Source organism: Coregonus lavaretus, assembly GCF_964263955.1.
Source record: "Coregonus lavaretus genome assembly, chromosome: 10".
Lineage (NCBI taxonomy): Eukaryota > Metazoa > Chordata > Actinopteri > Salmoniformes > Salmonidae > Coregonus > Coregonus lavaretus.
In genome coordinates, this window is record NC_139997.1 from 21,594,201 (window position 1) to 21,622,013 (window position 27,813).

Below are 27,813 nucleotides of genomic sequence, written 5' to 3' on the forward strand. Positions count from 1 at the left end.
AGCGGCCTTTACTGGTTCTAACAGTAGACCTATATATATGCTTGCTGCCAGCTCTTAGCAAACTGTTAGAAAAAATTGTGTTTGACCAAATGAAGTCACCGAAACCCTTAACAAATTGTTGCAGTCTGTTTTGGAATGGGTGGCCACAAATAAACTGGTCCTGAACATCTCTAAAACTAAGAGCATTGTATTTGGTACAAATCATTCCCTAAGTTCTAGACCTCAGCTGAATCTGGTAATGAATGGTGTGGCTGTTGAACAAGTTGAGGAGACTAAATTACTTGGCATTACCTTAGATTGTAAACTATCATGGTCAAAACAAATAGATTCAATGGTTGTAAAGATGGGGAGAGGTCTGTCCGTAATAAAGAGATGCTCTGCTTTTTTGACACCACACTCCAAAAAGCAGAGGGCTGATATAAATACTATGCATGCCAGTCTCTCTTGGCTAAGAGTTGAGGAGAGTCTGACTGCATCACTTCTTATTTTTATAAGAAACAATGTGTTGAAAATCCCAAATTGTTTGCATAGTCAACTTACACACAGCTCTGACACACACACTTACCCCACCAGACATGCCACCAGGTTTTTTTCACAGTCACCAAATCCAGAATAAATTCAAGAAAGCGTACAGTATTATATAGAGCCATTATTGCATGAAACTCCGTTCCATCTCATATTGCTCAAATAAACAGCAAACCTGGTTTCAAAAAACAGATAAAACAACACCTCACGGCACAACGCCTCTCCCCTATTTGACCTAGATAGTTTGTGTGTATGTATTGATATGTAGGCTATGTGTGCCTTTAAAAAACAAAATGTATGTAGTTCTGTCCTTGAGCTGTTCTTGTCTATTAATGTTCTGTATTATGTCATGTTTCATGTTTTGTGTGGACCCCAGGAAGAGTAGCTGCTGCTTTTGCAACAGCTAATGGGGATCCTAATAAAATACCAAATATCAAAACCCTCCCCCCACCCCTAAACTCTCAACCTCCCTAAACATTCGACCCATGCCCCAATCTCTGTATTCTCAGGCCCTGGCAAGAAACAATCCTTAGCCACTAAATCTAATTCCTCATAGCCTATCTGAGGGAGTGGAACTACCATATTGCTTTTACCTATTCAATTAATTAATTGAGATATTCAATTAATTAATTCAGATCTCAAACAAGTGCTTACGGGGTAGAAGCTATGTGGGTTGTTTCTGGATGAGGCCTTAGTCATACACAGCTACAACCCTGACATTTTTTGCTCTAAACCCTCCACCCTGATTTTCCTCCATAGCTTGACTCTTCTCAATAGCTTCCTCTATAGCTTAACCAAGGGAATAGGGATGAATATTAGCGCTGTTGCTATTGTAACTCCAAGACATTAACATTGATGTGAACACTGATGTTGCAAGCTCACCATGAGATGCTGGAAGAGCCAGGAGCGCATGATGTTGGTGGCATGCTTGGGCAGGACTCCTCTCTTGTTCTTGTGCTTCTTGTCATCACTGTCCAAGAGTGAAGCCAAGTCCAGGTTTACCTTGGATGGAAGAGAGGGATGGCGAGAGGGATGGGGTGTTATTGTTGCCACGGTAACAAAGAGAGAGTTCCAATCTCTTTGGCAAGGGCAGAACTGCCCTCTTCACCATCGCCATAGCAACCCGATTTGAGTAATGATACTTAAAATAAAAGGCGAGAAAGGAACGTCAATTCACAACACCCTTGATTCAGAGAAACTAGGAGGCAGATCTAGCTGAAAGAGAGAACAACAATGAGAAATCTGCCTAAAAAACCTGGCAAAGTGTGCAAAAACAAGAAAGTACAAGTAGATAGCTTGTAATTAAAACTTTGGCAGGTGGGTGGTTGAGAAAATCATGAAAAAACACCTATTCAAGAAATCTCTGATTTCTGTTTTACAGTATAGTTGGTATAGTTGCATATGTGCACACACACACACACACACACACACACACACACACACACACACACACACACACACACACACACACACACACACACACACACACACACACACACACACACACACACACACACACACACACACACACACACACACACACACACACACACACACACACACACACACACACACACACACACACACACACATACACACACACACACACACCAAGACTCCTGAGTGGCGCAGTGGTCTAAGGCTGTGCCACTAGAGATCCTGGTTCGAATCCAGGCTCTGTCGCAGCCGGCCGCGACCGGGAGACTCATGGGAGGCGCACAATTGGCCCAGCGTCGTCCAGGGTAGGGGAGGGAATGGCCGGCAGGGATGTAGCTCAGTTGATAGAGCATGGTGTTTGCAACGCCAGGGTTGTGGGTTTGATTCCCACGGGGGGCCAGTATAAAAAAATATGTCTTCACTAACTGTAAGTCGCTCTGGATAAGAGCGTCTGCTAAATGACTAAAATGTAAATGTAAAAAAAGACCAATGGTACTCTATAGCTCAGTTGGTAGAGCATGGCACTTGCAACGCATCTGCTAAATGGCATACAAAATAAAAAAGGCATCTACGGTGGCATGAGATCACTATGCATGAATTCCAAAATGTATTTAATCTCAAAATGTTCACCTCTGGTCCACACACAAAACAATTATTTCCTATGGCATTGGCGCAAACAGTATCGAAGTGAGGATCCTTCATTGCTATTTAACAACCCATTTGCAATGCCTAAAACACTTTTGAGGCAAAAATATGAAGATTTCATCTGGACCATGCATATATTGGCAGGACAAAATGCCTGAATAAATAAATAAATATAATCAGCTAAAAATTATTTTTATTAATTTCATGCAGGCATTGGAAAGTCATGAAAAAGGAATGGCTCCCAACTGATTCTGATATACAGTGCCTTCAGAAAGTATTTACATCCCTTGATGTTTTCCACATTTTGTTGTGTTACGAAGTGGGATTAAAATGGATTTAATGGTCATTCTTTGTCAACGATCTACACAAAATACTCTGTCATAGTGGAAGAAATATTATATTTGTAAAAGATTTATGAAAAATAAAACAATAATATACAGTATCTTGATTAGATAAGTATTCAACCGCCTGAGTCAATACATGTTAGAATCACCTGTGAATCTTTCTGGGTAAGTCTTTAAGAGCGTTGTACACCTGGATTGTACAATATTTGCACATTATTCTTAAAAAGATTATTCAAGCTCTGTCAAGTTGGTTGTTGATCATTACTAGACAGACATTTTAAAGTATTGCCATAGAATTTCAAGCTAATTTAAGTCAAACTGTAACTAGGCCACACATTCAATGTCGTCTTGGTAAGCAACTCCAGTGTATACTTGGCTTTGCGTTTTGTCCTGTTGAAAGGTGAATTTCCTCCCAGTGTCTGTTGGAAAGCAGACTGAACCAGGTTTTCCTCAAGGATTTTGCCTGTGCTTAGCTCTAATCGGATTATTTTTATCATAAAAAACTCCCTAGTCCTTGCCAATGACAAGAAAACCCATAACATAATGCAGCCACCACCATTCTTGAAAATATGAAGAGTGGTACTCTTGTGATGTCTTGGTACTGATGTGTTGTGTTGGATTTGCCCCAAACATAACGCTTGTTATTCAGGACATAAAGTTCATTTCTTTGACACATTTTTTACAGTTTTACTTTAGTGCCTTATTGCAAACAGGATGCATGTTTTGGAATATTTTTATTCTGCACAGGCTTCCTTCTTTTCACTCTGTCATTTTGGTTAGTATTGTGGATTAACTACAATATTGTTGATCCATCCTCAGTTTTCTCATATCACGGACATTAAACTCTGTAACTGTTTTAAAGTCACCATTGGCCTCATGGTGAAATCACTGAGCGGTTTCCTTCCTCTCCTGCAACTGAGTTAGGAAGAATGCCTGTATCTTTGTAGTGACTGGGTGTATTGTTACACCATCCAAAGTGTAATGAATAACTTTACCACACTCAAAGGGATATTCAACGTCAGCTTTTTTTATATATACCCATCTACAGTGAGGGAAAAAAGTATTTGATCCCCTGCTGATTTTGTACGTTTCCCCACTGACAAAGAAATGATCAGTCTATAATTTTAATGGTAGGTTTATTTGAACAGTGAGAGACAGAATAACAACAACAAAATCCAGAAAAAAATGTTTAAATTTTTTTATAAATTGATTTGCATTTTAATGAGGGAAATAAGTCTTTGTCCCCCTCTCAATCAGAAAGATTTCTGGCTCCCAGGTGTCTTTTATACAGGTAACGAGCTGAAATTAGGAGCACACTCTTAAAGGGAGTGCTCATAATCTCAGCTTGTTACCTGTATAAAAGACACCTATCCACAGAAGCAATCAATCAATCAGATTCCAAACTCTCCACCATGGCCAAGACCAAAGAGCTCTCCAAGGATGTCAGGGACAAGATTGTAGACCTACACAAGGCTGGAATGGGCTAAAAGACCATCACCAAGCAGCTTGGTGAGAAGGTGACAACAGTTGGTGCGATTATTCGCAAATGGAAGAAACACAAAATAACTGTCAATCTCCCTCGGCCTGGGGCTCCATGTAAGATCTCACCTCGTGGAGTTGCAATGATCATGAGAACAGTGAGGAATCAGCCCAGAACTACACAGGAGGATCTTGTCAATGATCTCAAGGCAGCTGGGACCATAGTCACCAAGAAAACAATTGGTAACACACTACGCTGTGAAGGACTGAAATCCTGCAGCGCCCGCAAGGTCCCCCTGCTCAAGAAAGCACATATACAGGGCTGTCTGAAGTTTGCCAATGAACATCTGAATGATTCAGAGGAGATCTGGGTGAAAGTGTTGTGATAAGATGAGACCAAAATCGAGCTCTTTGGCATCAACTCAACTCGCCGTGTTTGGAGGAGGAGGAATGCTGCCTATGACCCCAAGAACACCATCCCCACCATCAAACATGGAGGTGGAAACATTATGCTTTGGGGGTGTTTTTCTGCTAAGGGGACAGGACAACTTCACCACATCAAAGGGACGATGGACGGGGCCATGTACCGTCAAATCTTGGGTGAGAACCTCCTTCCCTCAGCCAGGGTATTGAAAATGGGTTGTGGATGGGTATTCCAGCATGACAATGACCCAAAACACACGGCCAAGGCAACAAAGGAGTGGCTCAAGAAGAGGCACATTAAGGTCCTGGAGTGGCCTAGCCAGTCTCCAGACCTTAATCCCATAGAACATCTGTGGAGGCAGCTGAAGATTCGAGTTGCCAAACGTCAGCCTCGAAACCTTAATGACTTGGAGAAGATCTGCAAAGAGGAGTGGAACAAAATCCCTCCTGAGATGTGTGTAAACCTGGTGGCCAACTACAAGAAACGTCTGACCTCTGTGATTTCCAACAAGGGTTTTGCCACCAAGTACTAAGTCATGTTTTGCAGAGGGGTCAAATACTTATTTCCCTCATTAAAATGCAAATCAATTTATAACATTTTTGACATGTGTTTTTCTGGATGTTTTTGTTGTTATTCTGTCTCTCACTGTTCAAATAAACCTACCATTAAAATTATAGACTGATCATGTCTTTGTCAGTGGGCAAACGTACAAAATCAGCAGGGGATCAAATACTTTTTTCCCTCACTGTACCAATGGGTGCCATTCTTTGTGAGTCATTGGAGAACCTCCCTGGTCATTGTGGTTGAATCTGTGTTTGAAATTCACTGTTCAACTGAGGGACCTTACAGATCATTGAATGTGTGGGGTACAGAGATGATGTAGTCATAAAAAAATCACATTCAACAGTATTATTGCACACAGAGTGAGTCCATGCAATTTTTGTGACTTGTTAAGCACATTTTTACTCCTGAACGTATTTAGCTCGCCATAATAAAGGGGTTGAATACCTATTGACTCAAGACAATTCAGATTTTCATTTCTTATTAATTTGTAAAAAATTCTAAAAACATAATTCCACTTTGACATTATGGGGTATTGTGTGTAGGTCAGTGACCAAAAATATCTACATTTAATTCATTTTAACACAACAAAATGTGGAAAAAGTCAAGGGTGTGAATACTTTCTGAAGGCACTGTAAATATATGAAACACAAACACACACACAGCACAAAACAAGCCTCAATACAGTTGCAGCTGGGGTGTCATGTGTAAATCTCTTCCCCTCGGCCCTGGGAATGCGTGTTCCGGGAAAGTGGGGTTGAATTAATTGGCGGCACCAAGCCGGGGTATCATTACCGGGAGCTTGTCGGTGATGTAGCTATGGGGCTGCACTCTATTCCCAGACCACATGTAGAGCGCCGCCTCGGCTGGGTCCTGGGTATTCACAGAGGCCGCCGCTGTCTGTCAAACACAGAATGACCTGCCTGGCTGACACTGTGGCTTTCTAATACAGCTGCAGAGCACCACACTCCACAGTCTACTCCATAGGCGAGCATACGGGTGGTCTGACAGTCTGACTCAAATATGGACCACCTGTGTGAGGTTCTTCTGGTCATGGGGATTGCAGGATGTTAAAGGGACATGCACTCGCAAACTCTGACATTTAGAGCTTTCTTTGCAGGTGTGTTGGACTTCAAATGAAAATAAACAAGTGTGCAGTGTCACTTGTTTATTGTACTAACATTTCGTCAAGGAGGAAATGTTAGCACATAGGCTAAAGGCTGAAACATTAGCATAATAAACAAGTGATACTTTCCAAAAACAGTGTGCTGAAATTTCATAAGTTTACCAATGACACGTTAGCTATTACGCTATTACTCTAACATTCATTTCATGCTGTCGTAACATGTCAATAACAGAGAGGCCCACCATTTGATGACAGCTAATGACAAGCAAAAACAATGATATGCATGACACAGGGCGGCAGGTAGCTTAGTGGGTAAGAGCGTTGTGCCAGTAACCGAAAGGTCGCTGGTTCTAATCCCCGAGCCGACTAGGTGAAAAATCTGTCGATGTGCCCTTAAGCAAGGCACTTAACCCTAATTGCTCATGTAAGTCGCTCTGGATAAGAGCGTCTGCTAAATGACTAAAATGTAAATGTAAAAATGACATTGAGAGTATTTGGAGTTGTTAGTCATTATCCATCTCTACATCTTATGGCAGGAGAGGGAGGGATATGCTAGAAGAGCAGCTGACGGCCTCACCTGTGAATTCTGGATCTGGATGGTCCCCTGGGGGAGTCCCTGGGTTAACACCTGCCCTTGCGATGTCACCATGGCAACCGGCTGATACAAGGTGCCACCTGAGGGGATAATTTGCGGTCATGAGAGTCGAGTGGCTTCTTCTTCTGTGAAAACCAGTCGGCCTCGCACCGTTTCGACTCGAGAGCTCTATTATCTAACCCTACCAAAACAATAACAACAACAACATGTAAACAAGGAAGGCAAAAGCACATTGCCGCGAATGAAGCACGAAACAAAAGCTGTATTCCTTCATTGGGTCCTGGAGGAAGGAGTTGTTCTTTTGCTACTAATTAGCACTAATTTCGATTCTCTAATCACGGATATTAATTTGAGTTTTGAGTGTCTTGCGATCAAAGAGAAAGCTGGAATGAGGTTATAATTCTGAGTTGAAAGGGATTTCCAGAGGGCAGGGTTAACAACAAGAAACCCAGACACACTCTTGAGTGATATACAGTGAGGGAAAAAAGTATTTGATCCCCTGCTGATTTTGTAAGTTTGCCCACTGACAAAGAAATGATCAGTCTATAATTTTAATGGTAGGTTTATTTGAACAGTGAGAGACAGAATAACAACACAAATATCCAGCAAAACGCATATCAAAAATGTTATAAATTGATTTACATTTTAATGAGGGTAATAAGTATTTGACCCCCTCTCAATCAGAAAGATTTCTGGCTCCCAGGTGTCTTTTATACAGGTAACGAGCTGAGATTAGGAGCACACTCTTAAAGGGAGTGCTCCTAATCTCAGTTTGTTACCTGTATAAAAGACACCTGTCCACAGAAGCAATCAATCAATCAGATTCCAAACTCTCCACCATGGCCAAGACCAAAGAGCTCTCCAAGGATGTCAGGGACAAGATTGTAGACCTACACAAGGCTGGAATGGGCTACAAGACCATCGACAAGCAGCTTGGTGAGAAGGTGACAACAGTTGGTGCGATTATTCGCAAATGGAAGAAACACAAAAGACTGTCAATCTTCCTCGGCCTGGGGCTCCATGCAAGATCTCACCTCATGGAGTTGCAATGATCATGAGAACGGTGAGGAATCAGCCCAGGGAAGATCTTGTCAATGATCTCAAGGCAGCTGGGACCATAGTCACCAAGAAAACAATTGGTAACACACTACGCCGTGAAGGACTAAAATCCTGCAGCGCCCGCAAGGTCCCCCTGCTCAACAAAGCACATATACAGGCCCGTCTGAAGTTTGCCAATGAACATCTGAATGATTCAGAGGAGAACTGGGTGAAAGTGTTGTGGTCAGATGAGACCAAAATGGAGCTCTTTGGCATCAACTCAACTCGCCGTGTTTGGAGGAGGAGGAATGCTGCCTATGACCCCAAGAACATCATCCCCACCGTCAAACATGGAGGTGGAAACATTATGCTTTGGGGGTGTTTTTCTGCTAAGGGGACAGGACAACTTCACCGCATCAAAGGGACGATGGACGCGGCCATGTACTGTCAAATCTTGGGTGAGAACCTCCTTCCCTCTGCCAGGGCATTGAAAATGCGTCGTGGATGGGTATTCCAGCATGACAATGACCCAAAACACACGGCCAAAGCAACAAAGGAGTGGCTCAAGAAGAAGCACATTAATAAATAAAATAAAAATTAAGGTCCTGGAGTGGCCTAGCCAGTTTCCAGACCTTAATCCCATAGAAAATCTGTGGAGGGAGCTGAAGTTTCGAGTTGCCAAACGTCAGCCTTGAAACCTTAATGACTTGGAGAAGATCTGCAAAGAGGAGTGGGACAAAATCCCTCCTGAGATGTGTGCAAACCTGGTGGCCAGCTACAAGAAACGTCTGACCTCTGTGAATGCCAACAAGGGTTTTGCCACCAAGTACTAAGTCATGTTTTGTAGAGGGGTCAAATACTTATTTCCCTCATTAAAATGCAAATCAATTCATAACATTTTTGACATGCGTTTTTCTGGATTTTTTTGTTGTTATTCTGTCTTTCACTGTTCAAATAAACCTACCATTAAAATTATAGACTGATCATGTCTTGTCAGTGGGCAAACTTACAAAATCAGTAGGGGATCAAATACTTTTTTCCCTCACTGTACACTACATGACCTAAGGTATGTGGACACCTGCTCGTCGAACATCTTGTTCCAAAATCATGGGCATTAATATGGAGTTGGTCCCCCCTTTGCTGCTATAGGGAAGGCTTTCCACTAGATGTTGGAACATTGCTGCGGGGACTTGCTTCCATTCAGCCACAAGAGTATTAGTGAGGTCGGACACTGATGTTGGGTGATTAGGCTTGGCCTGCAGCCGGCATTCCAATTCATCCCAAAGGTGTTCGATGGGGTTGAGGTCAGGGCTCTGTGCAGGCCAGTCAAGTTCTTCCACACCGATCTCGAAAAACCATTTCTGTATGGACCTCGCTTTGTGCACGGGGGCATTGTCATGCTGAAACAGGAAAGAGCCTTCCCAAACTGTTTTCACAAAGTTGGAAGCACAGAATCGTCAAGAATGTCATTGTCTGCTGTAGTGTTAAGATTTCCCTTCACTGGAACTAAGTTGCCTAGCCCAAGCCATGAAAAACAGCTCCAGACCATTATTCCTCCTCCACCAAACAATACAGTTGGCACTTTGCATTGGGGTAGGTAGCGTTCTCCTGGCCTCCGCCAAACCCAGATTATTCCGTCAGACAGCCAGATGGTGAAGCAAGATTCATCACTCCAGGGAACGCATTTCCACTGCTCCAAAGTCCAATGGCGGCAAGCTTTACACCACTCCAGCCGACGCATGGCATTGTGCATGATGATCTTAGGCTTGTGTGCAGCTGCTCGGCCATGGAAAGCCATTTCATGAAGCTCCCGACGAACAGTTCTTGTGCTGACGTTGCTTCCAGAGGCAGTTTGGAACACAGTAGTCAGTGACTGACCTTCATGTCTTAAAGTAATGATGGACTGTCGTTTCTCTTTCCTTATTTGAGCTGTTCTTGCCATAATATGGACTTGGCCTTTTACCAAATAGGGCCAGCCCTGTTTTAATTCTACATTTTGTGCATGCAGGGTAGAACACTTTGTACAATTTGTACATACACTGCAACTGTTTCTGCCTATGTCACTACAATGTAGAGGTATAAGGGACACTTGCTGTATGATGTAATATCAGGGAAGGTGAAGTACCCATACAACAGGGTTGAGGAAGGTGGAAAAGCTTCTCACCTGACACCACCTGGGAGTTGATGGTAGTCATGGCAACGTTGCCCTGTTGCAGGGTCCCGGTGGGCACCATGATCCCCGAGGAGTTGACAGAGCTGGAGAGCGATGTCATGGACGGAGAGGATGTCTGGAGGAGGTCCTGGTGAGGTCAGAGATCATAGGACGAGAGGGAACCAGTAAGGGGTTTGAGAAAGGCTGTTCAGGATGTACATACGACTAATAAAACTTGAAACTTGAAACATGAAAGTACCGAATGTTGCAGATAAAAATGCCATGAATAGAGCTGATGATCCTTAGTGCTACATGTAGGAGACATGTTCTTCAAAATGTATTTCTATCCAAACTTTACACAATGTATTAGACTAATGAATACGTCTCAGATGTTTGGACACAAGTATAATGGTATTTCAGAAAAAAACGGAAACATAAAAAATGCAGTTGGCTCCTTCAAAGTTACCAGATACACTCTGTTTAGAGTGTGTACATCTGTGTAAGTGTCCGCCTTACCTGCTGCAGGCTGAGCGAGGTGTGCGAGGGCGAGTAGGGCCCGCCCAGGTCATTGCGAAGCAGGTTGTCGCTGTGCATCTTGGTCTTGAGGCAGGTGATGTAGCGGTTGCAGAAGTCCTTGCAGAGCTCATTAACCTTCTCCAGCTCCAGAAGATGGATCCTCAGCACCTGGATGGCCTTCACCATCTCGGGAGGGAGAGAGAGAGGAATATTAGCAAGCTCAATGACTGTGGAAGGAAGGAGGCTACATGCTAGCCTGGATGCTAGTCTAGGCTAGCTCAACTTTAGCTAGCTCTATTGTTGATTTCTCCAGCTTTAGAAAGGTGTAACCTTTCAAATGCATTTGTATTTGAGTATCTGGTATAAAAAAATATTTTGGTGTGTATTTGAGAATGTTCAAATACACAGCCAAAAACATGTACTTTTATTTGAGTATTTGAATGGTTATTTGATAAAAACCAAATAGTCGACCAAATTGTATTTAAGAGAATTTTCAAATATCTGGATAAATGCATGGGAGTGTATTTGAGGCAGTGTATTTGAATTTTTCAAGTGTATTCCAAGTGTATTTCCAAATACATAAACATTTCAACTTCTTGTCTTTTCAAATAAGAATATATCTGAACACTTATTTCAAATGTATGTGAAAGTAATTGAGATATTTGAAAAAGTATTTGAACCCAGGTCTGAACCTGAGCACCTGGATGGCCTTCACCATATGAGGAGAGAGAGGCAAAGCCAGCAAGCTCAATGACTGGGGAAGTAGGCTACATGCTAGCCTGAATGCTAGGCTGGCTCAACATTGGCTAGCTCCATGGTTATCTTCTCTAGTTTTAACCAAAGGTAAATAAGCCAGCAGGGTCAATAATATTGGCAATGAAGTGCCAATGGGCTTGGTGTTGTTTCTGGACAGCCCCCTCATGTGCCTTACAAATGATATGCTAGCCCTAGTCAGTCTCTGAACGTTCTCAGATAGCCCTTGACATAACACCTGCTAATCCATGAGCCCTCTCAAAATCCTTCACCATGATCCAAACTTGGTCCTTTTTCCAACCAAGCTTCTCCTCCCAGTGCTCATTCCCTCAAAGTCAGCACTCAAGGGCACCAGAATGGGACGGAAAAGTGCTTGGCCAAGGAGGAGATAAATCTGCCAATTACTGCCGCTTGTTTAATCGGGAGCCAAGTGCCATCTCGGCCAGTCAGCTCCAGCATTACCGTCCTGTGGAAGAGTTAGTGTGTGCCAGGGCCAGTCCGCGACCGGCACCTCATAAAGCACACAGATGTGGGGTTAATTGACTGCCACGCCACTTGTCGGCCGAATACCCCCGTAATGATGAGAGCCGACCTTCAATCACTCTCTCTCTCCCCAGCCACCTTCCCTATTTCTCCTAATTTCTAATTACTGCTAGCTGTCATGGAAGGGTGGGAGGGAGAGATCATGAGGGGGAGAGTGGGAAAGGGGAAGAGAGAGAAAGGGTGAATATAAATAAATATTGAGAGAGACAAAGGAGGAGAAAGAGGGGGTACAAGAGGAAAGGGAAAGGGGTAGACGTGACTGCATGTGAGAGACAGAGAGAGAGAGAGAGAGAGAGAGAGAGAGAGAGAGAGCAAATTGATAGTGTAGAAGAGAGAACCATGTACATGAGAAAGGGTGAGAGAGAAAATAAGACAAATTGATATGAGTGGGAAATAAAATGGGGTGTATGTGAATGGGATATGTAATGACTGCCTCCACCAGTAGAGGAAGCAAATCATCCTCAACATTAGTAAGCCACGTTAGACTATTGAGATACCGCCTCAACATGAGGAAGCCGTTAGACTATTGAGATGCTTCAAAGCTACGTTAGACTATTTAGATGACCCCCATGCAGGGTACTAACCAGGTTGTCTAGGTCGGGGTCCTCGCTGAAGAATGGCTTGTGGTCCTGCTCCTGCTGGTGCACAAAGTTCTCGATGTCCACATCAAAGCTGGCAGAGGTGATGCACTCAGAGCCCTGGGTTGCCTGCTCACACTTCTCAAACAGCAGGGCCAGCAGTGGAAATAGGGGATGTCTGGAAGGATAGGAGAAGACGGGGCGGCAGGTAGCTTAGTGGTTAAGAGCGTTGTGCCAGTAACTGAAAGGTCGCTGGTTCTAATCCCCGAGCCGACTAGGTGAAAAATCTGTCGATGTGCCCTTGAGCAAGGCACTTAACTCTAATTGCTCATGTAAGTCGCTCTGGATAAGAGCGTCTGCTAAATGACGTAAATGTAAGACAGGAAGTAGTTAGACTTCCTAACTGCTCTAGCTGTATCTTGATTGCCATATAAGGAGTAGTTCCAGGTGCAAAGAGGAAAACAAAATATGTTTGAGAAGAATAAACATTGTTTGTAATGGATACTGCTCTCGCTGTATCCGTATTTGAGGTGTGTGTATCATGTTTACAGACTGAGGTCGACAATGCTCCTTTTAAATGCAATGTTCCTGCGTTGGCTGAAACCGCATTCATAGTAAAGGCTCAATCGGAAATTACCTTTAAATGGCGCATTGTCCCAATGAGGGGGAAGACTGAATTTAGAAGTTTTGTTGTGCATTGTGTTCTAGATACTGTATTGTTGCCCTGCAACAATGCTCTACAGTGGGGAAAAAAAGTATTTAGTCAGCCACCAATTGTGCAAGTTCTCCCACTTAAAAAGATGAGAGAGGCCTGTAATTTTCATCATAGGTACACGTCAACTATGACAGACAAATTGAGAATTTATTTTCCAGAAAATCACATTGTAGGATTTTTAATGAATTTATTTGCAAATTATGGTGGAAAATAAGTATTTGGTCACCTACAAACATGCAAGATTTCTGGCTCTCACAGACCTGTAACTTCTTCTTTAAGAGGCTCCTCTGTCCTCCACTCGTTACCTGTATTAATGGCACCTGTTTGAACTTGTTATCAGTATAAAAGACACCTGTCCACAACCTCAAACAGTCACACTCCAAACTCCACTATGGCCAAGACCAAAGAGCTGTCAAAGGACACCAGAAACAAAATTGTAGACCTGCACCAGGCTGGGAAGACTGAATCTGCAATAGGTAAGCAGCTTGGTTTGAAGAAATCAACTGTGGGAGCAATTATTAGGAAATGGAAGACATACAAGACCACTGATAATCTCCCTCGATCTGGGGCTCCACGCAAGATCTCACCCCGTGGGGTCAAAATGATCACAAGAACGGTGAGCAAAAATCCCAGAACCACACGGGGGGACCTAGTGAATGACCTGCAGAGAGCTGGGACCAAAGTAACAAAGCCTACCATCAGTAACACACTATGCCGCCAGGGACTCAAATCCTGCAGTGCCAGACGTGTCCCCCTGCTTAAGCCAGTCCATGTCCAGGCCCGTCTGAAGTTTGCTAGAGTGCATTTGGATGATCCAGAAGAGGATTGGGAGAATGTCATATGGTCAGATGAAACCAAAATATAACTTTTTGGTAAAAACTCAACTTGTCGTGTTTGGAGGACAAAGAATGCTGAGTTGCATCCAAAGAACACCATACTTACTGTGAAGCATGGGGGTGGAAACATCATGCTTTGGGGCTGTTTTTCTGCAAAGGGACCAGGACGACTGATCCGTGTAAAGGAAAGAATGAATGGGTCCATGTATCGTGAGATTTTGAGTGAAAACCTCCTTCCATCAGCAAGGGCATTGAAGAGGAAACGTGGCTGGGTCTTTCAGCATGACAATGATCCCAAACACACCGCCCGGGCAACGAAGGAGTGGCTTCGTAAGAAGCATTTCAAGGTCCTGGAGTGGCCTAGCCAGTCTCCAGATCTCAACCCCATAGAAAATCTTTGGAGGGAGTTGAAAGTCTGTGTTGCCCAGCGACAGCCCCAAAACATCACTGCTCTAGAGGAGATCTGCATGGAGGAATGGGCCAAAATACCAGCAACAGTGTGTGAAAACCTTGTGAAGACTTACAGAAAACGTTTGACCTGTGTCATTGCCAACAAAGGGTATATAACAAAGTATTGAGAAACTTTTGTTATTGACCAAATACTTCTTTTCCACCATAATTTGCAAATAAATTCATTAAAAATCCTACAATATGATTTTCTGGATTTCTTTTCCTCATTTTGTCTGTCATAGTTGACGTGTACCTATGATGAAAATTACAGGCCTCTCTCATCTTTTTAAGTGGGAGAACTTGCACAACTGGTGGCTGACTAAATACTTTTTTCCCCACTGTATGTCTTACACCCAGGAACCACATAAGCAAGTTAACTTGATTGTTAGCTCCACTGACAAATAAAACAGACAAAGCAAACGGTAGACAATGAGATGACAAGCAAACGGTAGACAATGAGATGATCTACTGCACACCCAGCCACCAGGCTCAGTAAAGATGCAGGAGTAATCCACTGGGCACACACTGGTTGAATCAACGTTGTTTCCACGTCATTTCATTGAAATGACGTGGAGCCAATGTGGAATAAATGTTGAATTGATGTCTGTGCCCAGTGGGAAATGCATATGATTGAGTGAAAAAGGAGCCTCCACACACTTCAATCAGACACAATTAAAACGCTGATTGAAGTGTGCGGAGACTCCTTTTTCACCCCCTGACAAGCAAACAAAATAATGAACAAACTTTTTTACGCAATCTCGTATCACTGTGTTATCAATAGTTTGGATTAGTGTTGCAAAAGTCCAGTAACTATCCCAAAAATTCCTGCTTATTCCCTTCTGATTCTGTGAATCTTCAAACCATGAATTCTGAAAACCTAGTTTGGAAAGTTTTCTCAAATTCCCTAGGACATTTAATTCTGGTATGAATCAATATGAAGATGACGTTAAGTAGTAATGATATGGTCCATTGCGATAACAGTGAATGTCACCTACATTGTTACCATCTGTCTTTTATGGCCAATGTCACAAAGGTCAGACCACTCAGTAATATGGATAAATGATCCATCTGCAAAGCCCCCTTTGTTTAATAACAGTATATCCAACATCTGCAACTCAGGCAATAATGCCTGTTCAATGTTAAGGAGAGAATATACAGTATATCAATGAGTATCAATGTTTTGCAGAATTCAGAGTTGGTCAAAGTTTATGGATACTTGCGTAGAATTGACTGGACAAGACTAAAACAGAAAACAATAGAAAATCAAATAGAATAGAAGATAAAAACATCTTAATCACTTCTTCTGAATTACTTCCTAATCACTCCTTAATAATCATACAAATGCCAGGAAAAAGCCTTTGACTGTGCGTGTATCACAAAACTATTCAAACACTAAGAAGCACTTCATCAAGCGCAATATAGTACCAATAACCTTTATAGCTTTACGTGTTTCACGTTGTAAAACCCAAAATATCAAAGACACCTCATAACATGAAACAACATGACAATTAATTAAAATCTCCCCAAAAAACATGACCTCCCTGCATCCGTCTCTGTACTAAAGTGGTGTGTGTGTTTGTGTGTGTGCGGTTGGTCTGTGCCTACGTGTATGCATGCATACATCCATCAGCGTACGTGCATGCGTGCTTGTGTGTGTGTGTGTGTGTGTGTGTGTGTGTGTATGTATGTGTGTATTTGTTGCGTGACGGAGTAGGTAGGTAGGGGGGAAGCGGGCATGCAGCACACAGGGCTACTCTAGGATGCTGGGAGAGTGGGCCCCTGCTCTGGCTCTTACCCATGGCTCGCAGCCTTTAATAGCCCACTATATTAGACTCTAATCTGCCTGATCCCAATTTAATGCGGCTCCCTCGGCCAGACGTGAGACGAATACTAAACAGGCGGCCATGCGCAGAGCGCTGAGCTGCAGTCCCCCCGGCCTCATTCAAGGGGGGTGTGTGTGTGCGTGCATGTGGGAGAGAGAAAGAGAGAAGAGAGAGAGCGAGAGGGGGGGGGGGGGGGGGGGGTTCAGTATAAGTGCCAACCACTTCCTCCCTCTGAAACCGCACACAGAGGAAGGGGATGAAGGAAGGAGAAGATTGAGGATAGGAGTGGAGGGGGGATAAGGGAGAGGGGCTGGCTGCAAAGGGGTAATATGTTCATCAGGGCTTGTTTTTCAGGTCCTATGCTATGGCAGGTGTTCAATTATTGAACTTGCTGGTGATCTAACGCACAGTTCAGACGCCGAATTTATGGCGAGTGGAACTGAATAGAAATTAAGAGCGGGCTGGCACGGTTGAGTGCTTATTATGACATACTGATTGGTTTCATACAACCGCTCTCAACACTACAGTTGGTTTTGGGTCGAATTCAGGCATTACAGCGACCTCTTCTGTGTTAAAGAAATTACTAAGTTTATTGCACTAAAAAGGCAAAGACAAATCACACACCTGTGCAGCACGGAAGTTACTGTTTGAAACAGTGAATATGATCGGTTTACTGTGTCTCGGTTAACGTAATGTGTGTTCAGATTTCATAACTCCCTTTTACTAAGGAATAACAAAGCGTCTTCTCATCCCTTAAAAAAAACCATGAGGTATGTTAGCGATAGCGATATTACTGTGCAACGTAGATGTTCTATTTTCCCCCGAGATTGCAAAGTAATTCATATGTTGATGTAGTGCCCATCGGTTATGAATGTTTCAACCTCGGTGTTGAGAAGTCGTGTTTTTTGTCAGTTGCTGGTTTCAAAGATTACCAAAAACTACACTAACCATGAATACGCCTTTTAGCATTTCTGCCACCACAGAAACAGACCCTGGGTCTGTTCTAACACGTCCACCTGTGAATCCAAGGGGGATACACGCTTTTCACGCCATTTTGGTCGGTGGGCGGTGCTATAAGTAATGGTGGGCATAGATTTCAGTGGAATCCACACAGTCTCGAGAACAAGCCGAGCATTCGCTCATGTTCGGATCGTGGAATCTATTTAACACACCGCTAAGCTATAGAGTACAGTTTGGTTAAACTTAACTACAGTAATGGATGTTACTGTTTCATCAGGGAACCACAAAGATGAAGTAAATAAATGTAATCGCTGAATTCACATTATGTTTGCTATTTCATGCAGTCACAGAATAGAAAGAAGCTAAAGAAATGATTTTGTATTGAAATTTCATATTGTTTAAAGTTGAGAGATATCATTCACGCAAAGTAACGAGACTGGGTGCGTAAGTATGCCTCCAGGATAATATGGTAAAATTGGTCTCATGTGCAGGCCCTCAAACAAATAAATAAGACCAAGGACATCCAAAATCCCTCAGATGAACAATAATTTGCATTGAAGCCAGCAATGCAAATAATTCATCTCAGTGGTTGACAGGTATTATTGCATGTTGACTAACCAATCACAGTGAAATTAGATTAAATCTAGTCATGATCAGTTTCCTATATTTCATTCAGGTAAATTTAGTAGATTGACATTGTTTCTTGGCTAGCAAGCAAAACTTTACACATCTTTCATTTTTGGCAATGAAAAATGCAAAAAAAAAAGGGATCGCTGCTTTGGCATCAAATTAAGACAGCAAGAGAGGTGATCATCAGAGAATGGGGTATAACATGTAGCGACCAAATGAAGTTTCAGCTGGATAAATACATTATTCTTCAAAAAATCCAAGGCACTCTTGTGGAAAAGTTAAAAAGCCTTTATTTTAGCGGCTATTGCATAGTAAAAATAAAATATACACTAACGTATTGTGGCTCATAGGCCTTCTTCCGGGTGCACAGCAGTGACAGGTGAAATTAGTGATCAGAAATTAAATGTGAGTGGAGAATATTAACCAATAGATGAAGAGGAAATAAAGCAAAATTATGTACTAATGTGAAAGTGCAATTGTAAACTATAAGTATTAACCCACCATAGCTTAATTTATGAATGAGGTCCCAGGCGGAGGGAAGTATTAACCCACCATAGCTTAATTTATGAATGAGGTCCCAGGGTTACCGGTTGAGTGTGGATGTACATCGGACAGTCCTTGCGCTTTGAAACCCACGGCCACTGTGATGTATACCACCGATTCTGAGGCCATGATTGTGCTTCCGTTGTGGGTGTTGTAGCGAAGCAACCTTTAGTTGCATGCAATTAACATATATTAATATGCATTACCATTTTTCCCGACACTGGAAGAACTGCTCTGCCGCGCTGCATTAAACAGAGGGGTGCTTCACCCACACCGCGCCCAAAGAGTGGCAGAGCCTGCCGAACTATTGTCAAAGGTCTGAAGAGGCGCACTTCCACTGCGTGGTTTCAGACGGCACTCTATCCACGCTATTCCAAAGAGAAAGTGACGTATTTTTTTTGTTTGGTAAGGCGATGGAGCGTTGTTTGAACTAGGGCTAAGATATCTAAGTGTTATTGACAGTTATTGTCTTATGAGAGTAAAAATAGTTCCCATCATTCAATGAGTCTAAAATGAAAACCCAGATAAATATAGCAATTTATCATGTTGTTGATTCCAATAGCCATTCTCACTGATGATGGTTTTCAGTGAAATGTGAAATGTTTGTTTCCCCTTCCTCAGTTGTGTTCTCTGTGCACACACACACACACACACACACACACACACACACACACACACACACACACACACACACACACACACACACACACACACACACACACACACACACACACACACACACACACACACACACAACTGATGTAATGGAGATATGATGCCATGGAGCTTCTTCTCATAACCCCGGGGCATTATGGGTAAACAATAGGTTTTATTGGCCGACTGGCCCACACCTCCAACACCACAGTAGGACAAAAAACAAGGAAAGAAAGCAATAAACAATTTGCCTGGCTACCCATCCACATCCCTCCGGCCAACTGATGTAGCTCAGTTGGTAGAGCATGGGTTCAATTCCCACGGTATGAAAAATAAAAATAATAATTTATGCACTCACTAACTGTAAGTCGCTCTGGATAAGTGACTAAAAAAATAAAATAATAATAAGTGAGTGGATCGGACTGAGGTGAATGCACACCTTACCTGTACAACTCTTTCTGAGACTAAGGCTGTCCTAATATGGACACCATTTAGCCCCACATCGGGCGCCAAAAACCAGCCAGGCTCTATCTGCAGTGCGACGGAATGGAGATGGCCGATGGGGGGATCGTTACCCGGGCCATAAAAGAGCCATTTACAGGACGGGGGGAGTGAGCAGGGAGTCAGTCAGAACAAAGTCTCTCCTCCTGCACCAACCGAGCCACGACGACACGGTCCTCCATGAATCACACTCGCATGATACGTGATGACTTAAACATAAAGGTTGGGGAATGGTTATAAAAAACCTACCCTTTTTCTGCAGTATCGTACGTGAATCAAAGGCATGGGGTGCGTCCGAAATGGCACTCAATTTACTATATTGGTACCCTATTCACTATATAGTGTCAAAAGTATTGCACAATATAGGAAATAGGGTGCCATATCGAACACAACCATGGTGTGATACTAATTGCGTACAGGTTTGTGGCCTTGCTGTCATTAGCAAGGGTGTGTGACTTCTGAGTTTATATATCTTGGCTTATCGATCCTTATTCAGTCCTCTCTCCATATAAAATGGGAGTAAATCTCTAAGCATCATAATAAATACCTGTAGTACCTGTAGTAGAAAAAAACTTTTGTTCAGAAAAACAATGTCAAATCAAAGTATTTCCATAATTGGACAAAACACCAAGAGCCACCATGTTTTGCTATTCCAATTTTTTTTCTCTGCCACTGTTTTTGTTGCGGAGCTTTTGGCAACCCACCCAGGGGGCAAAGGGGGCTAGAGGGGGGCGAGGAAGGGTGTAGGGAGGGGGTGAGGGGGGTGGCTCTATCTGTGTGTTCACCATGTTTGCCATCCTAATCAGTCCTGCCATATGCCCGGGCGCTTTATTAGGACCCAGTTTGTGGCAGGAACCACGCTGTGTCTGCTCTCGACAAGGCCCTCTCCCCCAGGCTACATGTCTGAAGCACACCCTGTGCAGGGGGCACACACACACATGCGCGCACACACAAATGCACGTACATGTACGCAAGCAAGCAAGCATGCACACGCACACAGAAACACACACGCGCACACACACACGCAAGCATGCACACACACACACACACAGTGAGTTTAACGGCAGCCCCCACCTATGCATCTCAATGAATCCTCTCCTTTTTCTATTTGACTTCCTTCCCTCTGTCTTGTCCTCCCACCTCCCTTCTGTATTTCTCACCCCTATTTAATTCTCGGTCTTTCCACTCTCTATTTCTCTCTCTTTCTTCCCTTGTCCATCCCAGGGGAGAACGACTGGAATTTCAAGGCTGACCGCGGTATTGCAGGCATTGTTAGCAAAACAGGATCTCCCTATTTTCCATAGTGAATGGAAAAATGTCAATCTTCGTGGTTAATCTTCGTGTAAATAAAAAAATGTTTCGAAGACAATCATGGTACCAATAATTGCTTCTAATACACCCGATGCATGTCCTTGAATTTATTATTTTAAGATCGCACACAGGAATTTAGTTGCTAATGGCAGCCTGCAGTACTCTGGTCTGCCTTCACCTTGAGTTACTCAAGGGGGGAAGCACTGAGCTAGCCTGCAACATCACTTCCTGGAGTAGCTCAAACTGCACATGTTATGTCTCCATGAGACTCCATCTTAACGGACTTCATTTGGCTTCAATGTCCTATTGAGTCTTCACATAGGAATGAACGGTGTCACGTGATCGATGGCTTTGTCCATTCATATATACAGTCATTGTTGGCCCATCCTCCCTCCATCACCTGCAATGCGGGATAGATGGGCAAAGCTTGCACAGGGTGCAGTGTCTGCTGTATAGAAAATCTGAAGTGTGTGTGTGTGTGCGTGTGTGTGCATGCACATATCTGCCTGCGTGCGTGTGTTCGCTGTCTCTGTCACAGTCCAATTGTAGAGAGCAAGTGGGCCCATGGGAGATGGAGGCAGATGGGCTGGTATGTCACCTTCCTATCATCAGAGCGTGACACTTTCATTGATCCAGTTTTAAGCCAGTGTACTCTTTTCATGTTACTCATTTCAAGCTGTACTTTGTATTCACCATTCAAACTGTCCAGGCAGTTTACATCTATTCAGTCATATCAGCTGTGATTGGTAATGTTCCTGTGACTGACGTTATCGAAAGATGCTTACTTCCACAAGTGCCTAGTTCTCTGTATTCGTAACAACATCAAAATTAAAATCGCTGGTTAAACTCCCCCACGAATATCCTGCAGCCCTTCTTCTCTCAACCTTCTCAGTCAAGTCAAACGGTGAGGAACTAACCAGATATCGGACGGACAATGCCAATAAACAACAGGGCTCTGACACAAACACCTTTAACTCCTCCGTTGCGTGGCAATTTACCGCCAGCCCGCTTAACTCTCGAAGGGAAGCCATTTTAAGGAACACGGGTGGCTAGCTTTGCGCCATCAAACAGCGGTAGTCGTTAGGATGGCGGGAGCGGTCAGATGGGAGACTAAATGGCGGCGAGAGCTTCACAGCGGTGAAGGTAAACAGACTTTATGAAGCCTGTGAGCAGACATCCTGCATGGCGCCCCCAACCCAGGGCCCTGTCAAATTAAAAGCGTTCCCACGGTGTATGATATGAAATGCCTTTGCCTCGCTGCTGCGCCTCTATGCTCTATGGATGCACACATGCGTGTGCTCGCTAACATACAAACACACACACACACACACACACACACACACACACACACATACTCTCACATTCCTCGTTTTCCTGTGAATCCCTCCATCCACTGGAGCTCAATAAGTGGCAGCACACACACACACACACAGTCTCACATACAAACACAAATTAAATCATGGTGTAGACTTTACCATGAAATGCTTACTTACTAGCCCTGTCCCAACAATGCAGAGTTAAATATTAAGAAAATTATCAAACAAAAACAGAAAAAAGTAACACAATAAATAAAATTAACGACGCTATGTCCTGTCTCAATGCAACACACTTGGGCAGATCAGCTTTAGAGAAGCTTTCAGCAAAGACCCACTACGGAGGAGAGTGATACACCACATGCAGGGCTTTGCACTGCAATTTGGGCCCATTTGAAAAAGGATGGCACAATGTCAACGGAAAGGAAAAAAATCACATTTATTTACGGATTAAAATAAATGTGTTATAGCATGTAAAGCTGTTTGCTTTCCATTTTGAGATTTAGGATGTATGACAAATATGGGACTTTTGTGTGAAACAGAGTTGTGGTCCATTTTGTCAACAATTATGTACTGTACCTTCAGAAAGTATTCATCCCCTTGACTTATTCCACATTTTGATGTGTTTCAGCCTGAATTCAAAATGGATTAAAATGTTGTTCTTTTTTCACCCATCTACACACAATACCCCATAATTAAAAAGTGAAAACATTGTAATTTTTTTTTGGCAAATGTATTGAAAATGTAATACAGAAATATCTAATTTACATAAGTATTCACACCCCTGAGTCAATAAATGTTAGAATCACCTTTGGGGGTAAGTCTCTGAGAGCCTTGCAAACCTGGATTGTACAATATTTGCACATTATTATTTTTTTATTCTTCAAGCTCTGTCAAGTTGATTGTTGATCATTGCTATACAGCCATTTTCAAGTTTTGCCATAGATTTTCAAGCTGATTTAAGTATGTCGTCTTGTTAAGCAATACCAGTGTATATTTGGCCTTGTGTTTTAGGTTATTGTCCTGCTGAAAGGTGAATTTGTCTCCCAATGTCTGTTGGAAAGCAGACTCAACCAGGATTTTGCCTGTGATTAGCTCTATTCCATTTATTTTTATCCTAAAAAAAACTCCCTAGTCCTTGCCAATGACAAGCATACCCATAACATGATGCAGCCACCACCACACTTGAAAAATATTGAGAGTGGTACTCATTGATGTGATGTGTTGGATTTGCCCCAAACATAACGCTTTGTATTCAGGACATAAAGTGAATTTCTTTGCCAATTTTTTTGCAGTTTTACTTTATTGCCTTATTGCAAACAGGTATTTTGTACAGGCTTGCTTCTTTTCACTCTTTTTTATTCTGTACAGGCTTCCTTCTTTTAAGGTTAGTATTGTGGAGTAGCTACAATGTTGTTGATCCATCCTCAGTTTTTCCTATCACAGCCATTAAACTGTAACTGTTGGCCTCATGGTGAAATCCCTGAGCAGTTTCCTTCCTCTCCGACAACTGAGTTAGGAAGGACGCATGTACCTTTGTAGTGACTAGGTGTATCCAAAGTGTAATTAATAGCTTCACCATGCTTAAAGGGATATTCAATGTCTGCTTTTTCTTTACCCATCTCCCAATAGGTGCCCTTCTTTGCGAGGCATTGGAACACCTCCCTGGAATCTGTATTTGAAATTCACTGCTCGACTGAGGTTCCTTACAGATAATTATATGTGTGGGGTACAGAGATGAGGTAGTCATTCAAAAATCTTGTTAAACACTATATTATTCCACACAGAGTGAGCAACTTATTATTTGACTTGTTAAGCACATTTTTACTCATGAACTTTCAGACTTGCCATAACAAAGGGGTTGAATACTTATTGACGCAAGACATTTCTGGTTTTTATTTTTATTAATTTGTAACATTTTCTAAAAACATAATTCCACTTTGACATTATGGAGTATTGTGTGTAGGCCAGTGACATAAATACATTTAAATTCAGGCTCTAACACAACAAAATGTGGAAAAGGTTAAGGGGTGTGAAAACCTTCTGAAGGCACTGTAGGTTTCAAGTTCACTGCATGCATGTTAACCTCTTAATGTACAGAACATTTTCTCAATATCCCCACCCATGAACATGAAAATAGTTGGCACATAGATTCTGTGAGATACTGTATGCTCCTGTTTTCCTTGTGAAACAAGCAAACAAACAGTTAATCTAAGTTTTACTACAGTTTTACAAATCAAAACAATGTAGCTAAATTCTCCCCAACACACATTTCACTTACAACATCACAAAAACATACACAACAAAAAAATAAATGCCTCTCGTTCAACCTCTGAATTGATTCCATCTAAAAGTGGGCCGAACCTCCATCAGTTGGGCATAGTGGAGAGACCTCTGGAAAACAGACCGCCTGCTGGCTCGCTAATAAGACAAGCCCAATCCAGCAGTTCTTCATCGGGAGCTTCGTAACTCGTTAGGCTAATTACAGCTATCACACGTTGATTCTGCCGATAATAATTAAGCGACGACTCGTCAAAGACAGCTCCTCCGCACACAACAAACTCACTATCCAGGTCATTAGCGAAAATAACTGACGTGTGCACAAACATTAACAAGAGAGAAATGCTGCAAACTTCCTGGATAAATTACAGGGATGCTAATTCAAGCTCTGGTCTCACTTTGAAAACTTTCCAACCCCCAAATGGCGGTGGAGAATTGGAACAGTGCAGAACAGAGGAGGAGCAGCTTTTTTTGGATTGAGAATGTACAGTATTTGTTTCCCTTGCATCATTGACAGTAGTGGGAGGGAGTTGAGACAATGGATTTGGAGGCTACATTTGACTCATTGAACACATGCTTTAAAGTTGTGTTTCACAGTCTTTTATTAATTATAGCACAGTATTTTGTCATCAAGGCCATCCAAATATGAAAACAAGACAAATATGCAAGCATTCTGTCTTTAATCCAAGAAGTGTTCATCAATTGGCACAAACAGAATATGTTCATTTCTGATTTGATTTAACACAAAATTAGTAGTTATACTGTATTCAATGTATGTGTCGAATTAGCTTTTGGCATTGCAGTAGTATGTGTTGTGTGTTGTGCTGCTGCATGGTGTGAGCGCACTACAGGAGATGATCAATAAACAGGTAGACAGGAAGCTATCTCCTCTGCCTGTGGATGTTTAGAATGTTGTAAGAACATTTAGAAGTGTCAAAGAGGATGAAAAGGCAACGTTTTGAAGCACATTTTTTGCTTTCAGTTTCATACCCTTCAAGTGGTAGGGTTAGCTATGTGTGTGGGTGCGTGCGTATTTATATGTGCATGCATATACTGTACATACGTTTGTGTGCGTGCGTGCATGTGTGTGTGTGTGAGCATGGCTGCGAGCCCGCCTGTGAGTGTGTGTTTTCAGGAGGGACTATAATGAGTGAACAGACAGTGTGGGCCTAGGGCTGAGTCTCTTTTCCAGCGCCCACAGCCCCCCTCAGGCTGGCTGCTCACATCAAAGAGAAACCTTGTATCTCAGAGGAGCTTAGAAATTCTGCCCCAGGCTTGGCGAGGCCTTCACAGCACTCGCCTGAGGGGCCTGAGCCGGCCAACCATGGGGTCAAGAGCACACTCAGAGAAGAGCAGTGGATAACCGCACTAGGGGAGAGCCAAGGAGCCAGGGCAGCGAGCCGAACAAAGAGCATGCAGTGTCATCATAGAGTTTGCTGAAGACGGTATAGGGGGGAAGATGTATTTTTCTTGGTAGCACGAAAATAGCGGTTTGTTGCTGGAGCATGATTTCTCATTGGGAGATGCTGAACATATTACAAATGTCTGTGTTCTGTGAATAATTTACTTCATTAATAGATAATAAAAGCCCATTATGAAAGTACATTAATATTCAAGTGATGAGTTGGGAGAGGAGGGTGTTTTTCAGAATGTATGTTTAGTTTTCAGTTGGCAGCAACTGTCTATTCCCTTAATTACTCTTACAAGGACTTCCTAATTGCGATCCTGCACTTGAAAAGAGAATTCCTTACACGTTATGTACCACACAATAGGTTACAAAAACCCAGTGTCCTGAAGAAAATAGAGAAAACCAACCATCAGCGTGCTCAATCTTACCTTAGCATTGGGAGCGTGTACTGAATGTGTGTGTGTGTGTGTATGTGTGTGTGTGTGTGTGTGTGTGCGTGCATCCATGCGTGCGTGTGTGTGTTTACAGAACTACTGTTTAAAGCCACTGCATGTTAACCCTAACCAAACAGCAGAGGACAGATGTCCTTTTTGATGCCTGATCGTTCTCAAGGTCTCCTCAAGGGAGTTTTGCCTTATCACTTTTTGGAGAGCTTAGTTTGAATGAATTAACAGAAATAATTTACGGTATATAGCTGATAGATTAATTATTAATGACTAATTATTACACCCTGAAACTGTGTATAATGTGTGAGTGTAGGACCAGTAAAGGCTATGGCATTGAGCCACTATTTAGCAATGTGAGTAAGAGTCAGGCCAGACAACAAAGACAACTGAGAAACTAAGATAAAGAGGCCTCCCAATTTAGGGAGGGGAGAAACTGTTATGAAAACATGGTGCAGAATAACTGAGTAAAGCAGGGAGTAGGATATGTGTGTGTGTGTGTGTATGTATGTGTGTATGCATGTGTGTATATGTGTGTGTGTGTGAACTGAAGGTCAGTAGAGCAGTTTTAGAGTGGAAAACTACAGCCCGCCTACAGAGGGAAGGGATTTCTTTTTGTATGACGTATGAGTATAAAAGATGGACTCTGAAATTGTGATGGCAGAATTCTCAATGAATAAATATCTCTGACCATGCAGACCGGGACTCTGGGCGTTACTTAAATCCCAAAAGACTTACAACCTTTTGGGAGACGCACAGAGACACTAAAATAGTTTGTTAAATAATTCACATAACAGCTTGGTCCTTCTGAGCCGGACTCCAATACCCTGTTTCTGTCATTCCAGGTAACTCTGAAAACCGTCGACGGGCGAATGATACATTCGTAAATAGAAAGTCCTGCCCTTTGACATTAAGGGTTAAAACAGGCCAGAGGACACCTGATTAATGACAGAGACGGTGACGGAATCCAAACCTACATTGAATCTCGGCTGCAAGGATAAGGTCAGTAGTCTTTATTCATTAACTTGGTGAAATTGATTTGAGGACTTGCTAAAATATTGAAAAGTAGCAAATTGATCAATGCGTAGCCATTTTAAGTGAAATGTGGGGTTGACTGTCAGGAATTATCAAGATTACATTGTGAGGATAGACTCCTCCGTAAAGTATGAGATAATTCTGGGGGACTAGTCAACCTGGTGGTGGGTCCGTAATGATTCACGGTAATAGGCC

At 42.7% G+C, this 27,813-nt stretch overlaps 1 protein-coding gene across 1 annotated transcript in view; it reads right to left on the reverse strand.

The window, feature by feature from the left end:
• LOC311136251 (homeobox protein PKNOX2-like) overlaps positions 1 to 27,813 on the reverse strand; it is an 89,087-nt gene that overhangs the window by 5,522 nt on the left and 55,752 nt on the right. Inside the window, exons 5-9 of the mRNA XM_084170383.1 lie at positions 12,723 to 12,894; positions 10,843 to 11,028; positions 10,339 to 10,474; positions 7,119 to 7,216; positions 1,408 to 1,527 (exon numbers count right to left, since the gene is read on the reverse strand). Coding sequence (XP_084026509.1) covers positions 1,408 to 1,527; positions 7,119 to 7,216; positions 10,339 to 10,474; positions 10,843 to 11,028; positions 12,723 to 12,894 — 712 coding nt within the window. The remainder of the gene's footprint in view (positions 1 to 1,407; positions 1,528 to 7,118; positions 7,217 to 10,338; positions 10,475 to 10,842; positions 11,029 to 12,722; positions 12,895 to 27,813) is intronic.